This window comes from Galeopterus variegatus, unplaced genomic scaffold (assembly GCF_000696425.1).
Source record: "Galeopterus variegatus unplaced genomic scaffold, G_variegatus-3.0.2 Scaffold153, whole genome shotgun sequence".
NCBI lineage: Eukaryota > Metazoa > Chordata > Mammalia > Dermoptera > Cynocephalidae > Galeopterus > Galeopterus variegatus.
In genome coordinates this window covers 934,799-959,637 of record NW_007726264.1, presented here as the reverse complement: position 1 = coordinate 959,637, position 24,839 = coordinate 934,799, and the positions used below count along the sequence as shown (strand labels likewise).

Here is a 24,839-nt window from a genome sequence, read left to right as displayed (position 1 = left end):
TCATTTCAAAGTAAAATAATTTTTTTTGTTTGGTTTGTTTGTTTGTAAATTGCTTCAAGATTATTATAGTAGTTCTGCAAATCTTTATTGTGTATCTCCATGCTGTAGTTTAAATAATTAAGTAATAATTTTATTTGCAATTGATTTTCTTTACCTATACAAAATTATGGGTAGTGAGATTTTTTTTAAAAAAAAATACTAATTATAGGGCCGGCCCGGTGGCGCACTGGATAAGTGCGCCGCTTGGGAAGCATGGCGGCGCTCCCGCCCGAGGGTTCGGATCCCACATACAGACCGGTTCCTGCTCACTGGCTGAGCGAGGTGCGGGAGCAGCACCGAGGGTTGCAATCCCGTTGCCGGTCCCCGGTCCGGTACGGGGGCAACACTGAGGGTTGCGATCCGTTGCCGGACACGGAAAAAGATAAAAAGACAAAAAAAAAAAAAAAAATACTAATTATAGATTTGTGTATGGTAAAGATATTTCCAAAAAGTCATTGATTTTTAATTATATTTGTGGAAGCAAAGAATTCAGTGAAGGGATTCATACTGAAGTGAGATCCTGTTTTTTTCCCTTTTAGGCTATTATTCGTGAATTGGGTGGTATTCCAATTGTTGGAAACAAAATGAACAGTCCCAATCACAGTATTAAGGAGAAAGCTTTAAACGCACTAAATAACCTGAGTGTGAATGTTGAAAATCAAATCATGATAAGGGTAAGTTGTCTGAAATCACCAGTGTGTGAGGTTTTCTATAAATGAAAGAGACAGTTTCAAAAAGGTAAGTAATAAAACTTTAGTAGATTATTCTTTGTAACTTTATGGCCAAGAATTACCTTTAGAGGAATGGAGAACAAGGCAGAGGAGGGAGGGACCTGAACCAGCCAATAAGAGGTTCAGTTGACTTTTGAATTTGGGGTTCAGTTTAATCCAGGGGTGCTAAAGAAACCAGGCCAGAATCAGATAACATCAGCAGAAAGACATAATAAATTAGGAAATTATGTTAATTCAATTTGACATTTATTGAACTCCTGCTCTGTGGTACAGAGTATAGAAATGAACCTGATACAACTCATGTTGTAAAAAAGCTAGAGAGAGGGATAAGGCAAGTTCACAGATAGTTATAATTCAAGGCAAAACATGATGAAATGCTTTAGGGAAAAAATATAAGTAAAACATTGTTGAGTACATAGACAGGAGAGATGCCATCCAAAAGTTTCTGTGAGAGGTGGAATCTGACCTGGCTCTTAAGAATGTCTAACGTTGAGAGTTGGGGAAGAAGAGAATTCTAAGAGAAAGGAACATGATGAAGTGGGGACAGCTCCAGGAATAACTAAGCTGGCCCCTTAGGTAATCTTATTATTAGAATTGGAATGGTGAGGGCCGGCCCGGTGGCGCACTGGATAGTGCGCCGCTTGGGAAGCGCGGCGGCGCTCCCGCCCGAGGGTTCGGATCCCACATGCAGACCGGTTCCCGCTCACTGGCTGAGCGAGGCACGGGAGCAGCACCGAGGGTTGCAGTCCCGTTGCCGGTCCCCGGTCCGGTACGGGGGCGACACTGAGGGTTGCGATCCGTTGCCGGACACGGAAAAAGATAAAAAAATAAAAAAAAAATAAAAAAAAAGAATTGGAATGGTGAAAAGATTCAGATATAATAAGGATGTAAATGTTCCAACACATTTTAAGAAATGCTTTGAAAGACATTAGGATATTATGAAAATACATGATTTATAGAGAGCTGAAGAGGGGCCGGCCCGGTGGCGCACTGGATAGTGCGCCGCTTGGGAAGCGCGGCGGCGCTCCCGCCCGAGGGTTCGGATCCCACATACAGACCGGTTCCCGCTCACTGGCTGAGCGAGGCGCGGGAGCAACACCGAGGGTTGCGATCCCGTTGCCGGTCCCCGGTCCGGTACGGGGGCAACACTGAGGGTTGCGATCCGTTGCCGGACACGGAAAAAGACAAAAAGACAAAAAAAAAAGAGCTGAAGAAATGCTATTTTTTAAAAGGATGAGTGTGTAATGAAATTGTGACCAAGAGAGCCAGTTGACTTGTAAATGTAATTCAAATCATGAAACCAGATTAAAAGTTTAATCTCTCTGTGCTTTATTGCCATTACTTTAGTTTCTATGGTAACATTTGGAGATTTTTAAAAATTAATAATGGTGCTTGGGACAGTTGGTAATTTCTTAGCACTACAAATTAGGAAAATTTTCTTACTAGTTAGAACTTTTGGTGGTGTTTAGATTTAGTTTGGTGAATACAAATTATCTATAAAACATAATTTTTCCAAGCTGAAAGACCATGACCAGACATAGAAAATAGAGTTTCAGAAAACTTTCCATCATACTGGGTTTAGTTCTCTCATAAATGAAATAGGAGTCCTATTGGCATTGCATTACTTTTTGCCAGTGGTATTTAACAATATTGTGAACAGATAGATCATGTACGTAGGTTAGGTAAATAAGAAGAACCTTGGGCCAAATGTAATTTTGCTCTGCTTACTTTTGATAGAATTTACTTTAAAGAAAGATTCCATTTCAGTTTGTCCCCCTATTCTTTACTTCTGACATGATAACACTCTCTAGACCCTACTGCTAAATGGCCTCACACATCATCCTCCCTGGTCCTGGTGCATCCAGAGCAGTTGAAACAGAAAGGTGGACTGAGTTGGGAAGCCCCCAACCAGAGAGATGCCACTGGTGTTGAGGGCATGATCTCTGAACTGGGACATGGCTCCCTCACCTGCTGGCTGGCATTGGGCAGGGGACCTGAGCTCCTTAGACTTTACAGTCTTTGTCTGTAAGATGGCTATAATAACACCCACCTCATTACAGTTGTCTTAGGATTAAGTAAGGTATATTTATAAGATGCTAAGCACAATGCCTGGCATTATCAATAGTAGCTTTAAAAAAGTCACTGAAGTTTGAAGGCTGGGTAGAAATGTCATCTTTTCTAAGGAGCCATTTTCCATCCTGAGCAATCACCCTACTTCACTGTGCAGAGAAGTGACAGTTCAATAGAAGAATTTTAGAAACTAAGATGCTCTCTTTTTTCCCTCCTGCTTTAGATATACATCAGTCAAGTCTGTGAGGATGTCTTCTCTGGTCCTCTGAACTCTGCTGTGCAGCTGGCTGGACTGAGATTGTTAACGAACATGACTGTTACCAATGACCACCAGCACTTGCTTGATAGTTACATTACAGACCTGTTCCATGTGTTACTCACTGGAAATGGAAGCACCAAGGTATAAAGTGGTTAATACTTGAAGTATGAAGACCTATTGCCTCAAGTGTATTAAGACTGAAATTGAATTTGTAGGCCACCTATCTTAAGCTGATGTCCCCTCTGTATTAGGCTGTTTCTGTTACTTATAACAGAATGTTTGAAACTGGGTAATTTATAAAGAAATATTTATTGTTTATAGTTCCAGAGGCTAGGGATGTCCAAAGTCCAAGGAACACATGTGGTGAGAGCTTTGTTCTTGGTGGTAACTGTACAGCAGTGCAGAGTATCACATGGTGAAATGGCAGAAGCATAAAGAGATGGCTCTCCTTTTAAAGCCATCAACCACACCCATGACTACCATTAAACCATCCATGGATTAATCCATTCACTAAGGCATAGTCCTCACAGTCTAATCACCTCTTCAAGGCCCCCTCTCAGTTACCATAATAGGATTTCCCACCCTCTTAACACTGCCACAGTAGGGATTAGGTTTCTAATACATTCAACTTTAGGGGACACAATTTAATCCATAACACTCTCAAAAAAAGAAAGTTTAGTCAAGGTTTATTAAAAACCCTCAGATGGGCCCAAGAAAGTACATTATTTTTATCCCCTAATTTTGAGTTATAAAAATCGTCTGTCATTTCACTTACCAGTAGATTGTTGTACATTTGATTTTTGAGAATCAGTAAAATTTCCTTTTATTGAAGTGAAGTAGCTAATGTTGAGGCTCAGAAAATGATACCCCAAGGTATGGTGCTTTGGCATGCTGAGTACTTTGAACCAAAGGAGATTGGAAGTCCTAAGAAGCGGTCTCAGAAGCAAAGTCTCTTTCTGAGTTTCTCTAGCCTTCCTGTCTCTCGCTCCTTTTTCTTCCCGAAGGCCGGTCATAGAAACTAGAACTTCTCTTCTCCAAAGCTAGCCATAAAACCTAGAAATACTTGTATTACTCTAACCTTCCCCTGCCTTTCTGTGCAGGAGCTGGCCATAAAGAAATTCTCTGACCTACCTAGTCATAAGGCCCTCATTTCAGAGGGGTCCTGCCCCATACCTGGAAAGAAGGAATGCTGTGTACAGAGGCCAAGAAGAATCTGGACAGGCCTTGCCACGTTTCCCCATCAAGTCTACTGTCATTAGATCATACCCTTTTATCCAGTCACATTTCTATGTGGCTGTCCATTCTTCATCAAACCTAAGCATAAGAACAGACAGTTTTCCCTGGGTCTTTGGGTCTTTATTTCTGAAGACTCCTGTGTCACATAAACCTTTGATTAAATAAATTTGTTATGATTTTCTCTTGTTAACCTGTCTTTTGTTATAGGAGTGTGGGCCGTGACCCTTATGGTGAGGAAAGTATCACACCTTTCCACCCCTACACTGGCTTCCCCCCCACCAGATACAGGAGCACTGTGACTAAAGGAAAGCATTGTGATTGAGTGTGAAGCCATGCTCTAAATATCTGACGTCACTCCAGTTATTTCTGAGATTATCAAGATGTGATTACCTGAGAGCCCTACTATCTTCCTGCTTTTATGTTTCTGGGGTGTTTGTATATGTGCTTTTCACATTTCCAATAGCCAAACTTACTTGGATCTGATCCAAGATGTACCCAAAGGCATTTAAAAGTGAATGTAAGAAGTCCTCTTCTAGCAGAATTGCTCCATCCCAGGCAATTTCCAGCATGCTTGTGCCCATCAGCATCTCTCTTTCCAGTGGAGCAAGATGACTTCATGGCCCCATGGAAACTCCTTCCCTCTTTATGCATGGTGTTGCCACTCTAGAAAATCTCTCCTCTACCTGTCTGTGCAGCTGCTTTACCCAAAACCTTAGGAGAAACACTGAGCTCGGAGCCAGGCAAGTCTGGCCTTGGGACTGTATATATCTGTCTCAGACTTGGTCTGTGTTTTAAATATAGTATTTTATGACTTTTTAAAAGGTGATTCACACCACAATCATATGTTCTATTTTCGTCTCATTTTGTTGTGTTTTGTTTTCCGTTACATTGCCGGGTATGATATTTCTGGGATAGAAAATTTGCTTTTTTGGTCTGCCTGGGAATCTAGCCACCAATTATAATAGTTATTCCATAAAAAGTTCCAACTTGCAAATGCACCTTTGGATAGTCATCCATTTGTTAGTGGGAAATGTATCCATAGTAAAAACCCACCAAAATGACTTTTAGAATATCTTCCTATTTTGCCCAAGTCAGTGATCTCACTGAGTGTAATAATCTGTTGGGCACACCACTGATTCACAACTAAATACAAATAGTGGAAAATTAACATAAATAAACTGTGTGCTTACTACATCTGCAATGAGAGCAAATAAAACTAATGGCTTAAAATAAATGTCCTAGTGTCACCATAAGATGGTGCATGTGACAGGAGAAAACAAGATGACTTAATATTGTTTCAAATTAAAGTACATGCATTTATTTAATCTATAGTTGTACTCTGTTTTTTCTCACGTTTCACTCCCTTCTACAGAGGAGAGCAACATCAAACTCTGGTGCAGGATACTGAATAGCTATTGCTCTTGCTTTGCCCTGGTTGTATACCTGCCCTCATTGACTACTAGGGGGCCTTTTTAGATTTTATTGATTTCATCCAGGCTTATTTCATAGGTTCAGGACCAGGCTATTTCATACCTCTTGTTCCTGTTTTCCTAATTGAAACTTCACTGACGTTGGAGCCAGGTGGTTTTCCTAACACTTAACTCTTGGTGTTGCTGACAGCCAGTCAGGCCAGATGAGATCTAACAGTGACCTCTCTGGGGAGTGCACTAAAGAAGGCTCAGAAGTCTCCTTCACTTTTTCACCTCAAGAGGCCATAATTGGTCCAGAGTGTCTGTTTGAAAAACATGATCTCTGCAAATACAACAAACATTACCAGTGGTTCCCGCTGGAGAGTGGTATGGGCCCATAGGGTGGTGGCTTTTGTTTTTATCTTGTTCCTTTCGGCACTGTTGGAAATCTTTATCATGACCAGGTGCTAATTTTATAAAAAAATTTTAAAAAATTGATGACAATAAAATTAAGCAAAGTTATATATCCTCCTTTTTAATAAATAAATAATTACTTACACCAAGATCAAAGGAATTGTAAGTATATAGGACATGTGCATAGTTAAAAACCAGAAAGAAAACACCAAAACTTAATAATGATAATTTCTGGTCATGGAAATATGGGTGAATTTTCTTTTCCTGTATGCTTTTCTATGTTTAAAAATAAATGTTTCTAGCGAACACCTATCACCTTTGTAATCAAAATGTTTTATAAAATAAACATCCAGGTTCCTTCCCAGGTCTAGTGGAGATCACGTTTGTCACTTTTTCCTGACTTCAGGACCCTCTCCCTGCTCCTCACATTAATTTCAAGTATCTTGTAGAAAGTGTGGTTTCTCATAGCCTGTGTTTTTAAAAGGGGAATTCAATTTGAATGTTTTTATTACTGAATTTTTAGTTATAAGTGATAATTATGCTGATATTTTAGCTAGTTGGCTATTAAGTAACATTTGGTGTCCTATTATTTATATCATTGTGCCTATTTTAATGCTTATAAAATGCTTTCCACATAAAAAAGATAACCTCAAAGATTCATAGTAACCTACTAAATTTATTTAGTCTTGGTAACTAAATTCTTCCAAAATTTTCATACTTTAAGTAGAAAAGAAATGAACTTTGGGAGGGTTTTTGTTTTTGTTTTTCTTTTTGTTCCAAAGATCACATTTCACTTACCAGTCATAATAAAGATCATTCATTTAACACGTGTTAAGCGACCATGTGTTAGGGGAGTGTGTTGCGTAGATTATGAGGACATTCACAATATTCTCCCTATGTCCTAACAGTGTAGTTGGAAAAATAAGGTTTAAATAACACTGCTCTGTATTAAGTGCTGAGAGTGGTGCCAAGTGTTCTAAGAGTTCAGAGAGAGAGAGAGAGACCTTCTAAGTTGGATGAATTAAGAAGGCTTCATGGAGTAGAGAGAATTTGAGCTAGGCCTAAAAGGAGGACATAGTGAGAAGACAGCATGCTAGGGAGAAAAAAATTAATGCTTGCTGGTCTGAAATAAACCAATATTCTTCTTATTTCAGGTTCAAGTTTTGAAACTTCTTTTGAATTTGTCTGAAAACCCAGCCATGACAGAAGGACTACTTGGTGCCCAAGTAAATAATAGCTTACATATTTATTTTGTAAACACACACACACACACACACACACACACACACACAGGTTTGGATAGACAGATCTGGAAAGATTTATCCTGAAGTGTTAACAGGAATTATCTCTGAGGAACAATATTAAAAGTGTTTTTTTGTTTTGTTTTGTTTTTGCATATATGCATTTCCTAAATGTTCTGAACGAGCATGTTTTACTTTTGAAACGCATCTAAAAAATTCCCCCTAGAAACAATAAATTATCATTTTTCTCTCTACCCTAGTTTGGGTACACTCATGCCAGCAAATCTTTTGTATAAAGGTACTTCCAAAAGTTCTTGGAAAAGCAGAATTAAAAGATAGTACAAATCCTCCCATGGACTCTTTTTTTTACAAGTACCCTTGTACCTGACCTGTTTTTGTTCATGTGTCTCTTAGTATCCACTAAAACAGCAGTACTGGCCAAGTCTCCAGTACAGGCTAGGTGCTGGGTACGTGCTGAGACTCATCAGTGAGCATAGCATGACGTGGTGCTTGCTTGTCCTCATGGAGCTTAGGGTCTTGTGAGAGACAAAAATATGTAACAAAAGATAGAGATAACTGAAAGCTGTGATAAGCATTCTGAAGGAAGCAGAGGTGGTGCTGAGATGGAATGGAGCTCGACGCCTATAGAAAGGACCATCATATTCAACTGCTCATCCCTGTTCCCCAGCCCTGTGCCCTGCACTCTGTGGGGACAGCAAATGTTTTAAGGTGAATTAATGAGTTCCCATGAAAACTGTATGATGGGTCTTAAAAAGGAAATGGATGTTTTTTCCAAGTGACTACATTCTGGGATTCCAAAGAAACAGTATTTTTCAGCTAAAACCCCAAACCTCTTTTTTCCATTAGAATACAACCTAGGGATGTGTAAGATTTTACACATTAAGCTATACAATCTTAGGGTTAACTTTCTGTGACAAGATTTTTAAAATGTAAAATATTCCATGTAGTTTAAAATGTAAAAATGTATATGAAAAACGTTTTCATGTTATTAAGATAAAGTAATACTCATTGTTTCCTATTTTAGGTGGACTCATCATTCCTTTCCCTCTATGACGGCCATGTAGCAAAGGAGATTCTCCTTCGAGTACTTACGTTATTTCAGAATATAAATAACTGCGTCAAAACGGAAGACCATTTGGCTATTCAGCCTACTTTCACTAAAGGGTCATTGTTTTTCCTGTTGTATGGAGAAGAATGTGCCCAGAAAATAAGAGCTTTAGCTTCTCACCATGATGCTGATGTGAAAGAAAAGGTTGTAGCAATAATACCAAAATTCTGATCAGGTGGTCATATTTTTCCAAGGAGTAACACAGTCTGGAGGTAACTCACATAAACTTATTTCTATCTTCTTGTATAGGGAGTCTTTCAGCTGTTGAATTTAAACAGTAAATAACATGTTTCATCATTAACACAGCTGTAACTTGCAATGGTCTTAAGATTTATTTTGGACCATTTTATTGATACCAGATGAATATGAGCTTGTACTGAAAACAATTATATTTTTATTTTGCCACCTGTTTACTGAGATACTTTAGTTATTTCCTCTACATGAAGTGGCAGTGACCTTTTTACATGCAAGCTACCCTTCAGTTTGAAGTGATTTGCAATTACTCATCTGAGACAGCATTAGCAGGTGGTTAAATCATTGTTTCAGAACTGCCGTAGAAATGGCCTTTTTCTTCTAAGTAGCGGAGAGATCCTGAGCTCTCAAGTCCACCTGCCAACCCAGCCATACTGCTTTCAAAAGTCTATTCTAACCATTAAAATGATCACTTCTAGTCAATGAAAATGTAAACTTTTAGGAGAAAATGTTTCCTAGGACCCACCCACACTCCCATTCAGTGTTCCAGTATGTAACCATGTTACATATAAAATACCGGAATCAATCAAAATGTCCATCCACAGGCAGTTTATTAAATCAATTATCCAGTCTTTGAAAAGAAAGAACCAGGTCTAAATGTGCTGTTGTGGAAAGACATCCATGAAATATGCTTGTTTTTTTTAAAACACATGTCATAGAATAATGTGGTGTGATCACACCTGTGGTTTTTTAAATGAGAAATATTTATGCTTATGTACCAACAGAACACTTCTAGAATGGTACTCAAACTTGTGGGAGTGGGACTGGGGAGTGGGGAAATGATTTTTCTATGTGTACCCTCTTCTGTTTGAATTTTTTTACTATAAGCCTAAATTGTAATTTTTTAAATAAAGAGGAAAAAAAATCACTCACTAGGTTATGCATATTTTCTCCCCTTAATTGACAGTACTTTATTCATTAATTTTCATCCATATTTTACTTGACTAAAATTACAATATATGAAAATTTCTGTTACATTTTCCATAGTATTTTTATTCCATAAGCTACTATAACAATTTATTAGTATATCTGAATTCAGCCAGGCTTTATAATATTGCAGTTCATAACCCTTGCCATGCTTGGCATTAAGTGAATCAATATGCAAGCAGAAGCTTTAGTACTTGTGTATTTAAGGCAAAGCTTTAAGAGTACTTTAAATTTCATTTGCAAATACATGGATACAAGAGTGTTTTCTGTAGGAAGCCACAAATCCTCAAACAGAAAAATGTGTTTTCAAGGTTATCCTGATACAGAAATCAAACTTTGAAGAAATATTTTTACAGTAGAAAAAGGGTTCAGTATAAGGAAAAAAATGTAAATTCCCAACGGGATAGAGTAGTAATTGGTGACATTAATGTAAGTATTCCCCAAAAGGCACATTTCTTTATAGCAATTTTTAAAAATATGCCTATTTAGTGAAAGTATGTATTCAAAACATTCACACAATAAAAACCAGGACTTTTTTTCAATGTGCTTTTAGCAGTGGTGAATTCTAAAGCTCCGTCTCTTCTCTTCCTCTATTATTAGTTTGAGTAAATAATCACACTCCCTAGAGCCCAGAACATTGAGTCTGAAATGTCAAAATGCTAGAGAAAAGAGGGAGTAATTTTTAACTACCCAGAAAGAAAATGCACAAATAGATCTTTACCTATGTAGGTCATGGCATGTTTTGGCTTTTATTAGGTGGGCTTTCTCCTAACTGCTGACCTACCCTATGGGAAAGGGAGGCATAACAGTGTTCCTCAGTCACCAAAGGAAACAATAAAATCTTACATGCTGGTATGGATGCCAGCTAATCAAAGAGGAAAATGAAATTGACTTAGAGGATAAGATCAATTAAAAGGTATTATAGTGCATATTGGACTGAATTGAGGGAAGAGAATGGACTTGTCTTATTTTTCAAAATTTGTTTTCACTTTGCACATACACTCTTCAAAATGTAGATAATAAGTGAAAAATAAAGTGAAAACCACTCAATGGAGTGAGAGTCTATAAGGAGATATGAAGCTTAATATAGTTCTTAAAGAATAAAGTTTCATTGTAGAAAGAATGTGAATGGTAATAAAAAAAAATCACAGCTTGTTGAAGAGGCGTAGAAAAATGAGGCAGGCCCAATGAAGTGGAACTAGAACACGACAAATTAAAGTGCCCAGAGACCCTCAGTTAAATGTTACATGTGAATACAAAACTAATGTTAAGGCCATTCATGGAGAAGACATACTTAAGCAAGACATACTTGGCTTGCTTCATAGAGTAGAGGTAAGAGATGAATTTTCAGTTCAGAGTGCAGCAGCAAAGAAGATAACTACCAGAACGTTGGCTAGTATTAAGGGCAACGTGCCCCAAAGTTAACCCACCGTGAAGCTAACATCTTGATTAACATCTGCTTGGAGTGAAAAAGCTTATGCTTGTTCAGTTTTCTCCTGAAGGTTTATTTTTATGGGAAAAGTTTTTGTGCTTTAGTGCCCCCAAATCACATTCACATTAATTATAGACATGCACATTGCATACACATTTCCCCTTTACTGACTTGCATCATTGTAGATAAAAATACTAAATTTTGATAAAAACCATTTACATTTATCTTGGCTATTATTCTCCAAATTTACAAAATGAGTGAGATAAAATTGTCAGTCTTCAATGTCTAGTGTCCTACCATACACTTAAATCTGTAACAGTAACAATACATTATCAAAAAGCATTAGCCTATTTTCAGCTTTCAAATGTACCTATCTATATTAGGCAGTGATACCTTAAGAAATCATTTTCTCCCATATATTTCTATGAAATATCACTTTATTACTTACTGTACACACTTTTCAGAGGTAGGTCAAAGTTATCTTGTTGCACATGAGGAAACAGGCACAGTGAGCATAGGTGACTTGTTTCAGGTTTACACAAAAAATCCATGATAAAAGCAGGATTAAAATTCAGCTTTAGTGGCTAACGTGGCAAGCATATATATATATATATGTGCAGGTTGTAGAGCACTGCCTGGGTAGCATTTGGTGCAAAAAACCTATTTCGATTATTTTATTTGAATAAAGTTTATTTCACTGACTATATGGATCAGGAACACTGAATGGGTCTCCAATAGTATCTAATCCAGCTCCCTCCCTCAGGAAGGTTCAGAGTAATCAAGTGAATACGGAGCCCTTATTGGGACTAAACCTCAGGTCAGCTGACTCCCAGAATCACCATCTTTTTTTTAACCACTGGTATTCCACACTGGCATAATAAAAGGTAGAATCATATTTAGGGTTCATTTAATATAAAAATATAAGAAATCTGAATCATGTAAAACAAAATATCTATAAAATAAATCTTACTGACATATTTAGAGTTAGAGCTAAGAGACCAGAAAAACATAAATGTGTGTAGAGAAAATGGAAAACAGAGAAAATAAAATTTAATTCAAAGTGTATGATCTATTAACACTTAAGATCTGCATTTATCTCTGTAAAATATTGCATTATAGCTATTTTTATGCTTAGCAGAAGATCTGACTTTGAGATTAAAAATAGAAAATTTCATAAATGATATCCTCATAACCACACTCCCTTCCTCTGCCCAACTCAGAGGGCTTTTGATTTGGGGATTGTAGGTATGCAATAGAATATACTGTTCCCCCTTTTAAAAATTAAGTCTACAGTGGTCATGGCTACATTAATGCCAAAAAACTGTACACTTAGAAATGGTTAAAATGGTAAATTTTATGTTATGTACATTTTACCACAACAAAAAAAATTAAGTCTTTAAAAATAATAACTTCACTCAAACCCCTATGTTTTTATGCTTAACAAAATCACATTCGTAACATCTGGCATATAACCAGTCTTCGTAGAGCAAGAAATGTTTGTAAGCATGTGGGAGTCAATTTCATCATTTACTATAATGTGAATATAAGAAAAATATTTGTATGTGTAGGCCCCTTAAAAAAATCTAGGTAGGTAGCCAGCCTTGATTCACCTTATAGAAGGTCCTGAAGAACAGAAAAACAGAAATGAGTTTTTCATATCAGTTTTTCACAATGTCAGAAAGTTCTACCACCACTAAAGTATAATGCTTTAGTAAAAAAATTTCCACTGCAATGCTTATACCATTGACACGTGATTTAAAATTCACATTAGACAATTTATTATTTAAATGACCCACCCCTGAACTCTTCTTTCATAGTTTTTAATAGCTGGCAATCATTAGTAAACAAGTTATTACACAAAACATAAAACACAAACTTGCAGAAGTTATTTCCAAATTTAAAAAAACATAATATTCATGAATTTCTTAGTCTTTTCACTTGTTTTCAAATTTATTTCAGATGATGCCTTTTTCATTAATAGCTCCTGTGCTCGTATTTATTCAAAGGTGCCATCATCAGTACTTAGGTATCTCGATTCTCCATGCTTCAGGACAAAAAAATCTTCGGTCTTAAGTCCATATCTTTCTAGAGCTTCACTCAGTTTCACTGGAGGCTCTAAGTAATGCTAGCAAAGGGCAGAGAGCAGAAAAATGGGAAAAGATTAACAGTACACATATTTGGGGGATATTTCAAAGGAGAGTTCAAACTAAAATAACATACCTAAAATATGCCTTAAAATAATGTCCTTTCTTTTAATTAAACATTAGCAAATGAGTCTATCATATTTTCTAATACAGTTTGAGCCATTAATTAAGTCTGTAGAAATTTCTATTGTTAGAAATCAATTGATGGAAACACCATGTATGTCAAATTTGGTACCACTGTAGATTGCACATCACTGGACTACATGAAATCTGATCAGTTTCACTCTATGAAATTCCATTCTAAATGGAATCAATGCCAAAGTTGATGATATTAGAGAATTATGCTACCAACATTTCTGAAAAATATAAAATCTGAGATTGTGTGATTGTGTGTGTGTATTAGCAAATGCTATAGCAAGTATTTTTGGCTGAAGAAGGGTTGTTATCCTCAAAACCTCTAGCCAAGTATAGAAACCGTATTCTACAAAATGAAAGAGGGGCCTGGAGAATAGAGATACAACAGGTGGAGTTTTCATATTTACTTCCTCACCTTTTCATAGCTTAATTAAAAAAAAGACAGCACACAGTATGTTGCACAATGTTTACACCCACTTGAATGTTCTCCAAATAGAGACCACTTCAATATGGAATAAAATAGTTATTACTAAAAGGTATAAAAGATAAATCATTTCATCAGTTACTTCTCTTCTGGTCTAAATCTTTACACTGTATAACAGCTATTTTTTTTCTTTATTCAAAGGGTTTTTTCTCTAATTTCAATTAGAAAAGTTTTAAAATGTGGAAGTATAAAGCCGGAATAAAAACCAAACAGTGTCTGATCATCACCAGTGGGAAGTCTGCCTCTCTTCTGCAACATGTGTCTTTTGAGCACCTACAGGACATGCCAGGCTAGTGAACCAAACAAAAATCCTTGCCTCCATGGAGCTTACATTCTAATACAGAGATAGACAAGTGAATAGATAAGAAAACATATAGTATCTGAGTGGTTGATATGTTCTGGGAAGAACAAAGCGGGGTGATAAGTGTGGGGGATGGAGATTTAATTTTAAATGCAACAGTCTAAGAAGTCTCCAAGAAGGTGACATTTGAACAAAAACCTGATGGAGCAGAATGCATAGGGCTTTGTGGGCAACTGTGAGTGCTAAGGCTTTGACTCTGAGTGCAAAGGGAAGCTACCAGGTCACTGGCAGAGAAGGGTCATGATCCAATTCAAGCTGTAAAGGTCACTGCCCTCTACAGTGTGGAAAACAAACTTTAAGGGGCAAAGTGATAGCAGTGAAGGTGGTGAGAAGTGGTCAAATTCTAAATATAATCTGAAAGTTGAGCTGATTGTGTGTATATGGATAGACATGAGCAAAAACCGGATAAGTAGAGTCAAGAAAAGTAGGAATTTCTCTTTACTGAGAGGTATGAGAAATGAGTTTGAGGAAGTTTGGTTTCATTAGTTCTAGGTACCTAATGGACATCCAAGATGTCAAGCAGGCAGCTGGATATATAAATATGGATTACAGCAGGGGAATCTGAGCTAGAGAGGTACAGCAGATAGATGGTATTTAAAGCCATAGACAAGATGAGATTCCTCAAAAGAATAACCAACTAGAGAAAAGAAGAGGTCCATGTATTGATTCCTAAGGCACTCAATATTTAAAGGGAGGGGAAATAAGGAACTAGTAAGAGAGACTTAGAAGGCACAGCCAATGACGTGCAAGGAAAACCAGGAAAGTTGCCTGAGGCTTAACTAAAATGCACGGCTTTGGTAATAATTATTGGCCCCACACAGGTCTTTTTCCCCCTTACTCACTTCTGGTCTATGGCTGTGTTTAAAGGATGAATGATGCCTTTCAACTGACTACTTAATAACTTAAGTTTTAACTATACCTTGGTTACCCAATATTACTAGAGATAACCACCTATTAATAGACTGTATAAGAAAAATCTGGGCCAGCCCGGTGGCGCACTGCTACAGTGCGCCGCTTGAGAGTGCGGTGGCGCTCCCGCCGAGGGTTCGGATCCCACATACAGACCGGTTCCCACTCACTGGCTGAGCGAGGTGTGGGCGCAGCACCAAGGGTTGCGATCCCGTTGCCGGTCCCGGTCTGGTACGGGCGCGACACTGAGGGTTGCGATCCGTTGCCGGACACACAAAAAAAAAGACAAAAAGGAAAAAAAAAAAAAAGAAAAATCTACTTTAAGTCTATTTTATTCATATAGAAAGGAGATCACTGACGACATATCACCAATAAAACCTAACTTTAAATAATAGTCTAAATCAAAAAATTCCCCCCAAAATAATTCCCTAAACTATTTTCATTTAAGAGATTTCAAACTGATTAAATTCTTTCCCAGTGAAAATTAACTTTTGTTAAATTATTTTTCTGCCATGCTCTACAATTCTTGGCCAACAATCCACATAAATGGTCACCTTCACAAAAAATTTCTTTGCCAACAGATAACTTCAGTGTGGATTTTGATGTTGTTTTAGTTGACAGTAGACAACTTTGTCTTTAATCTGCCCAGATTAAGCAGTATCTTTCTGAGTTTCTTTACTGGTCAATTCTTGGCTGTTAAAACATCTAGAAAATAAACCCAGAAGTAAAGAACGGCTTCTGAGTGAAAGCTCAGTCTGGGCACTTCAGTCTACAAGAGATAAAAATGCCCCATAACCACAGGACCAAACAACTATGAATAAAGCAGGACAGTGGATCAGAGATCACAAGAGGAAGTGGGGAAAGCAGAAGAGCCCCAGGATCCATTAAGGGCCAGGGAACCACAGATACCTCGTAGGTTCCTAAAGGAGTCGCTATTTTATGATCGACTACAACAGGATATATTCAAAATAAAGACCCTGGTCACTTAAAAAGTTATCTTATATATTACGTAATGCTTAAAATTTGTTTCCATCAAAACTAGTGATTTAAGTTTTAGTGCTTACATATATCATCTAGAAAATCTGCTCATCATTCCTTAGATAAATTAGATGTTGCTATATACAAGCGTATTTCAAAAAGTTTGTGGAAAAATAGGCTTAAAAGATAATACGAATCTTTCCATGAACTTTTTGTTTGAAGTACCATTGTGTGCAATTTTAGAGTGTTCCCTGGTTAAGGACATCCTTAATCTGTTTACATTACAGTGAACAGCTATTGCAACTGCTTATATGCAAAGTCAAAGTGTTTAGAGATCATAGGCTCTCTGGTTTTTTGTTTGTTTTTGGTGGCTGGCAAGTACAAGGATTGAAGTCTGGACCTTGGTTCTAACCAACTAAGCGAACCAGCCAGCCTCTCTCTGCTTTATAATTTAACAAACTCAGTTGTCACATTTACTCAACTAACATCAAAATGTGAACAAACTCCAAATTGCTAAAGGCTTAGTAAGTTTTTATTACATGTCTCATTAAGAAGTAAAGATGGAGGTTAGATTTATAACAGGAATAATTCTTGAAGGCTGAATAACACAGTAATTCTTAAACACAGGTTTTTGATCCTGTTCCCATCTTCCCATCTCAGTAAAGAACACAACTGTCTACCCAATTACTCAAGCTAAAAATCTAGGAGTCAACCTTGATTCCTTTCTTTGTATATATGTTGAATCAAATACTATTACTTCATCTCATATATATACAAATGGAATAAGAAATTGCCACCAAATATAGTGGTATGTCACTGGAAACCAGTCTCAAACTTCCCCCTTCCCCAAACACACAGACACACTCACTCACTCACTCACTCACTCACACACACTCATTCATCTTCCCCCGCTCTGTGGTTTTCATTTATTCATTTTACTCCCTCTCTCAACACTGTGGCTAAGAATTGCTGCATCATCGGATGGGTATTTTGATTGGGGGGTGGAGGGAATGGGCAGGCAGTATTACATCATTTTGGACCATCCTTGGGAGAGGGCAGGCCAGAAATGAGAGAGGGGAAGCGCTTAGACCAGCAAGAAAACACTGGGTTCCTGCAGAGATGCCTTGGGATGTGGAAGATGCCACAGAAAGCAAAGAAACCAAGTTCCAAATAAATTTTGCATAGAGACAGGCCCTGGATCCAGGAAAGGAGAGAAAGCTTTGTGTTATCCTCTGCTTGATCCTAGAACACTGGCTAGCAGCAGAGTTCTAGGGTCCAGCTCTAAGGAAAAATCAGCTCTTCTGTTTTAGTCTAGGAATGAAACCACATTTATCCCAATGCCTAGCACATAACAAATACTGAATCAATGTTTAGTGATAAATAACATATTTCTAGAAAGTTCCACACTGTCTAGCCTTACCTCTTCCATTGCCTTCCAAGTCATCCATTCTCTGGCTGAACTGACTCCTTGCCATGCTTGCTGCCTCCAAGCCTACGCTCAGCCCTTTCTTCCTTGGGAAATGCCTTCCTCCTGGCCTCCTCAAGTTCCAGCATCACTTCGTCCACAAAGCTCTCCCTGACCCCTCCCACTGGTAACCATCCCTGACTATGAGACCACTTCATCTGTCCCACATTACAGCAGTTCCCTCTTCCGACATCTGTACTGCGTACTTGGCTTCTATCTTCCACTACACTAGAGCCTGCTTGAGGAGGAAGACAATGGTTTGTTTTTCTACTCTCCAGACTACACACACAGATTTTTGGTTATATAACACATGCTTTGTTAACCACAAAAATAAGCCAAAAAGACATCATGCAATGAGACTTTTTCAATGCACGTGAATGTTGTTTTACTAATTAGTATGATTTACCGCCCTAATAATGGTGACTGTGATGACTATGCAGGGTCTGATTCCACAGTCTGGTCTGTGACACTAACACCAGGCTACAGTGATGCCTGAATCCTATCATTGGTCAAACACATAATCAAAGTTATTTTTATCATGATCAAACTTACCTCATTTGCTAAGGCAAAAGTTCCCCAGTGAATTGCCACAGATTTCTTTGCTTGAACATCAATGTGAATCCTTACAGCTTCTTCTGGGTCTACATGCTGATATTTCATAAACCACCTGATGAAACACAGCAATTTATTACTTCTGGTCTTTGAAATATACACTAAATTCAAATTACAATTTCATCTAATCAACCTTTAAGATTCTGCACAGGACTATGGATGTTTGAGAAATAAGAAGCTTAGTGTGTTTATTTTCACTCCTCCTCTCTATTCCTTAATTTGATTTTGAAATCAGTACACCTAAGAATAAAGCTAAACTGCCAACAGAAACAGCAACATGTAGTACTCTCAACCACTTTTCAGCCATTCTCACTGGACTCACCTATGCAGACTGGACTCATCTAGACAACTTTTTTTTTTTTTTTTCCTTTTTTTGTCTTTCTTCGTGACCGGCAACAGATCGCAACCCTCAGTGTCGCGCCCGGACCGGACCGGGACCAGCAACGGGATCGCAACCCTCGGTGTTGCGCCCACACCTCGCTCAGCCAGTGAGCGGCCAGTCTGTATGTGGGATCCAAACCCTCGGTGGGAGCGCCGCCGCGCTCCCAAGCGGCGCACTGTAGCAGTGCGCCACCGGGCCAGCCCGTCATCTAGACAACTTTTAATAAATACTGCTACCCAGCTTGCATTCTCAGTGATTCTGATTTAATTTTTCTAGGGTGGGATCCTGGGCATTGGCATTTTTAAAAGCCACCCAGGTGAGTCCAATGTGTGGCCAGAGTTGAGAACCACTGAGATACAATATATGCAATGCTGGGTAGGATGAGCTAGAAACCAAGTCTAGAGGCTAGGTCAGGGCTAGACTGTAAAAAAACAAACACCAACAACAAAAAAAACATAGATTCTGCACAGGAATAAATCATACTAGGCAAAACCATCTCCCTTTAGTCCACTTTTCTGCTGAAACATAAAACAAGCAAAAATCTTTCTTATACAGATTGGGACTTATTAAATAAGTCCCAAGCAAAACTCCCCTCTGAACAGTAAAATTTTGTTTCATTTATATTTTGATTTTACTGATTATTTATTCTAAAGATATGACTTACTATTACTTTCAAAAGTAGATATTCTGCAGTCCTGGGTATAAATCAAAAAAACTGAATAATGGCTAAAGAACTGGAAATCAAAACTCCAATTGCAAAAGAACCTGAACGTCCTACTGAAACAATTTTTTTTAAATTGCTAAAGTGAAAAGCAAACAAAAAGTGTATAAAATTTAAATATTGGCAGCAAAAAAATCCAATTGCTATCCAAGGAATTTTATTTAAACATCATGAAACTGAACAGTGGGGTATTTGGTTTGGCAAGAAGAGAAATGTGATAGGTGAAAGATTAGAGATTCTGTAGAAACACTGAAAGCCTGCCTAGTGCTTTGGAAAGAACAAGGGCTCAGGAGGCTGAAGGCTTAAATATGAACCCCAGCTCTTGCAGCTCTTGGAATGCCTTTGAAAAGTCCCTTCCAATTCTCTGAGCTTCCATTTCCTTGTCTGTGCAATATATATTTAAACCCATCTCGTAAGGGTATGGTGAGGATTAAACAAGACAAGATTTATGAAAGCATCAAGTACAGCACCTACTTCACAGAATTCTCCCAAAAGAGTAAAGAGTTGACAAAACCAACACTTGCAGAAAAAAGAACTATAATTTCTGATACAAAGGAAAAATCGTACTATCTATAAGCAAATCCTTTGCTTTCCAAGCCATCGATTTAGAGGAGGAAAAATAACGCTGTCTTCACATTATTTGTATCTCGGTCTGCTACTGGGAACTAATGCTACGGTTAAGACCAATGTATATGGATGCAGCATAGGGGCTTCTGCACTTTAGAGAAAACATCATAGAGAATTCACCCATCTGCAATAGCTAGAGGGTTGTTCATTGTTAGGAGTTGCTGGGTCCTATGGGAGCCTAAAAACAAAGCCACTGTGTTCTCCTAATTAGCAGATTGGACATGTACTGTTGGGCCACATCTCCTGACACTCAGAATTCAGGCCAAGATGAAAACAGCTTTTGGTTTCTTTCTATGGACTTTTTAGAAAATGCTATGGCAAATCAAAGGAACAGGTAGATTCCTTTCTATCCTCATGTCTATCTGAAATAAATTTTAAAATTTTTACTCTGACGTTAAGTATATTCTAATATATTATGAATATATATTGAGTAAAGACCAATACCATATGAAATTGATTTGTAACAGTTCTGAAAAATAGGTTGATTGATGTTTTGAGAAGTTTCATTAGAATGATGTAAGTGAAATTCAAGCACCAATATTGATTTATAATAATTATTAATAATTATCCAGAACCAAAAAATACTAAAAGTATCTAGCCCCAAAATAGAGAAACTAGCAAAAAACATAAAAGGGAGAAATAAACAACAATAAAGATAGGGAAAAATGGTTTTAGTGAACTTAAAAAGTTAACTACTAAATAAGTATAACAAAATCAGATGGAAACAAAAGATTGGATTCATTCAATTCATCTATATATTGGAGAAACATTTGTTGTTCTGCTTGTAGAACTGCATTCTAAATAAATGCATTTATATGTATTTGTGTATGCACTCTAAAATAAAGCATTTAAAAAATTATGCTTTACTTTGTTATTATCAGTGTTTGTTTTCCTTTATACATATAAACCAGAATTGACTGAATTATTTGAAATCACTTTTTTTGGGCCGGCCCGGTGGCGCACTGGAGAGTGAGCCGCTTGGGAGTGCGGCGGCGCTCCCGCTGAGGGTTCGGATCCCATATAGAGACCGGTCTGCTCACTGGTTCAGCGCGGTGAAGCCACGACTCCGAGGGTTGCTATCCCATTGCCGGTTGCGATCCCGTTGCCGGTCGCAATCCCGTTGCCGGTCGCGGTACGGGCGCAACACTGAGGGTTGCAATCCCGTTACGGGTCAGAAAAAAAGACAAAAAGGAAAAAAAAAAAAAGAAATCACTTCTTTTCCCTAACCAGACAGTACTAAGGAAAACACAGACAGTGGATGGGTCTCCTATGTCTCCAATGATAGTGTGACCTTTAGCTGCCCTGAAGATAGGTGATAAGCACACAGGGGTGGGAGGATGAGCAGTGCAACAATGAGGGTGAGCGTTAGTCGTGCAACAACGTCACGACTAGATCAACCTCAATATTGACTAAGACAATCACATGGAACTAATGCCATAGGCTGATTCCTTCCTTCTCTGCTAAACACAGAAGAGCTATACGACAGGGACTGGTACTTTCTTCATGCAGCAAAAAGTGGTTATAATAGAAGTATCCCTCCACACCTTAAAATACAGGTCAGGCCTTCCACTGTGCCTAGTCCTTGAGTAAAAAGAGGCCAAAAAAGTACCCTCCATGTGAAAGAAAGAACAATAGTTAGGTTTAATTATTGTCTGGTCAGTTCAACTTTAGTTGGAATGGTACATGAACTTCTGACTAGGTATAGTAATTCTTTAAACCTTGGTCCTTTTTTCTTCTAATGTCATTTCTGATTTTGAGTAACTTTAACCGATATGACTGTGATTAAAATATTTTAATTCTCACCATGAAAAAAATGATAAGTATGTGACGTAATGGACATGTTGAATAGCTTAATTTAGCTATTCCACAATGTATACATATATCAAAACATCATGTTGTACACCATAAATATATACAATTTTTACTTGTCAATAAAAATGCTAAAAATTTTTAAATATTTTAAAATTAAAAAAACAACATAATTGAATCTGACCACTAACTCCCACCCAATGTATATTACAAAGTCCACCATTAAAATCACAAATAACACAATATCACAAAATCATAACTACTTTACTTTTAAGTGCACTTAACTTATTATCTAGCAGGAATATTTTCTTTGGAATTCTACGTACCTTGGTTCATAAGCTCCAATGGGAATAGCCGCAAGGTCAAAAGGTCCAAATCTTTTTCCTATCTCCTCAAAAGCTGGGCAATAACCAGTATCTCCTGCAAAAAAAAATCGATTCCAAGGCCCCAAGACAGACCAGCTGCCCCAAAGAACTTTGTTGTCATCCATTAGAGTCCTTTTACACCAGTGCTGGGAAGGTGTAAAGACAAAGGTGACCTTATCATGTCCGGGGACACAATTCTCCTCCCACCAGTCCAGCTCAATCACATTCTCACAGCCACATTTTTGCATCCAGTCGAGGAGACCCAAAGGGACAAACCATCTTAAGTCATTACCGAATCGTTCATTCAAAGCAATGACAGAACTGTAGTCCAGGTGGTCATAGTGGTTGTGACTGATCAGGACTGCATCTATTGGGGGGAGTTCACTTATTGTGCATGGGGGACGACGAAATCGCTTTGGACCCATGTACTGTGATGGTGAAGCACGAGAGCTGAAGATGGGATCCGTAAGAAAAATGAGCTCATCCATTTCCACCATTACCGTCGCATGGCCCAGCCATGTGACTCTTAAACCAGCCTCTCTCACTCCAGCTTCTTCAGGAGCATCTATAAAATATGGTTTAAGCACTGGCAGTTCTTTGTCAAGTTCCTACGTGTATAAAGAAAGATAAAGCAGCAGTTAGGGGCAGAAAAAGGTATATCATTACAGAACATATTTTGACCTAAATTATAGCAAGAAGAGCTATTTCGGGAGAACCAAAGTCATCCAGTAAACTTGTGATTTTTGCTTTTTTCTTGAAAATGCATACTTTTTTTCTGAATCTGACTTAAAAATCATGACAATGTAGTAATCTTCTTAGTTGCAAATGCAATAGGCAAAGGGAAAATTAAATTTAAGACTCTGAGTACTGCTGAAGTTATTAATTTTTTAAAGACTCTTCTGTTGTGCTAGAAGTAGACTATCCTAAATACACTCATTTTGCTATTGCCATTTCACTCAGCTGGTGTATTTGCTGCTATAAACTGTCTCAGAAGCAGGTCAGTCCCTGCAAACAGTAAAGAACGCTTATGACCATTTATTTGTAGCTCTTGGATCTCAGATATAAATCTGACTTTCTGAGTACATATAATTCAAAATGAACCACTGTGACGACTCTTGGCAAATCAGTCATAAACGGTTCTCCTTATTCCCTACCCTTAAGATTTTCTACCACTGATCAAATCAAGTGAAATATGATCCCTGCCAGTAGGAAGCTGATCATTTTGGGGGGTAAACAGATGTCAAACAATAACTACAACAAAGTGTGAAAAGTATTATTCTTTTGGTTATTCTACATTTTATATTTGGATTAAGCTAGACAACAAAAAGCTGTGTTTTAGGGACACAGCCCTGGCTTTTATAAAACGGCTTTACTAAATCGTGCTTTGGTGTCGTGATATTCCCAGCTGCATCAGAGTCTCTTACAGGAAGCCTCCTCACGAAACCCGCCATGCATGTACTGGGTCTGAAGACTTGTACCAGCTCCACCTTCCCACTTACCCCAGAAACACTTCTCTCAATCCTTAGTCACACTCTCCTTCTCCAGAGCAACTGGCTTTGTCTTGACTGTTACTGGGAAAACCCTTAACAGTTCATGCTTCTTCTCTCTTGCTAGGAAGTTCAGAGTAAAAGCTGAGACCACCTCTGGCAACATGCACGGCAATGATGGAACACATTTCTGTACTTTTCTCTTGGCTTTATTTTATTTTCTACCCTAAATAGTCTATTTGCTCTTATGGGCTCATCCCTTGTTTTTTACTGCTACGTGTATTTTTCTAAGTTGCCACAAACCAATTTTTGAAAACGATGTCATATTGGATAAGTAATTAAATAAAAGACAGGCTGGACTATAGCCTAATAAGAAGGAATAAATAAGCCAGTTGCCAAAGACATCACAGACACAATTCCTTGTGTGAGTTCCTGAAGAATGATGAGAAATTCAGGATGCAGAGAAAAGGAAGAAGGGCATTTCAGGTGGAGAAACTACTCAAGCAAAGAAATGTGGTGTTTGGGGGCAGGGGACAAACTAAATCTATAAAGGATCAGAGTACAGTAAGAACCTTGAGTGCTATACATCACCCAGACACAATGAGCAAGCATCTTTTTACATAAACACACACACACACACACACACACACACACACACAGAGATTTGACCCTGTTTATGTTCAGATAAAACAATTCTAGAGTCCTGGAATGATGACCTGGAGGGTGTCACAACAGTTGCCACGTTGTGAAGAGATGAGGACCTGAAGAAAAGAGACAGCAGTGGGCAGAGAGAAGAGAGGGCAGATGGGGAGATGCTGGTGAAGGAAAACTGAGAAGTCACTGGGAGAGTCTGAATGGGAAGAAGGCTGGAAGGGGAAGAGAAGAAGCCCCATAGGTGGAGGATGACACAGATTTCTCTTGGCCACTCTAAGCCTTAGTTTCCTCATCTGGAAAATGGGTAATAATTGTAGCATCTACAACTTCATTGGTGTGAGGACTGCATTATGAGTAGCTGGCACATAATAAGCACTCTACGGGTATTCCAAAAGAAGAAAGCAAGTTCCAATGCTGACAACTAATCAGGACCAATCCTATCGATCTCTTGCATTTTTGCATAGCCACTAACCTAGTTAAGACCCTAACCAACACCCACATACTTCGAAGCTCCCCTGATTGCTCAACTGTCTTCCTATCAACTCAACCCATGCACAAGAGCTACCC

At 38.2% G+C, this 24,839-nt stretch overlaps 2 protein-coding genes across 2 annotated transcripts in view; one reads left to right on the top strand and one right to left on the bottom strand.

The window, feature by feature from the left end:
- Positions 1-578: 578 nt before the first annotated feature.
- Positions 579-9,648, top strand: ARMC10 (armadillo repeat containing 10; the record flags this gene model as incomplete). The annotated part of the gene is made up of 4 exons (XM_008592332.1): positions 579-713; positions 3,064-3,240; positions 7,313-7,384; positions 8,445-9,648. Coding segments are annotated over 4 exons (639 nt in total), but the record flags the coding sequence as incomplete, so codon positions are not given.
- Positions 9,649-9,671: 23 nt separating this feature from the next.
- Positions 9,672-24,839, bottom strand: part of NAPEPLD (N-acyl phosphatidylethanolamine phospholipase D) — a 35,423-nt gene continuing 20,255 nt past the window's right edge. The window contains exons 3-5 of the mRNA XM_008592313.1: positions 22,093-22,739; positions 18,168-18,282; positions 9,672-13,264 (exon numbers count right to left, since the gene is read on the bottom strand). Coding sequence (XP_008590535.1) covers positions 13,136-13,264; positions 18,168-18,282; positions 22,093-22,739 — 891 coding nt within the window. The 3' untranslated portion in view covers positions 9,672-13,135. The remainder of the gene's footprint in view (positions 13,265-18,167; positions 18,283-22,092; positions 22,740-24,839) is intronic.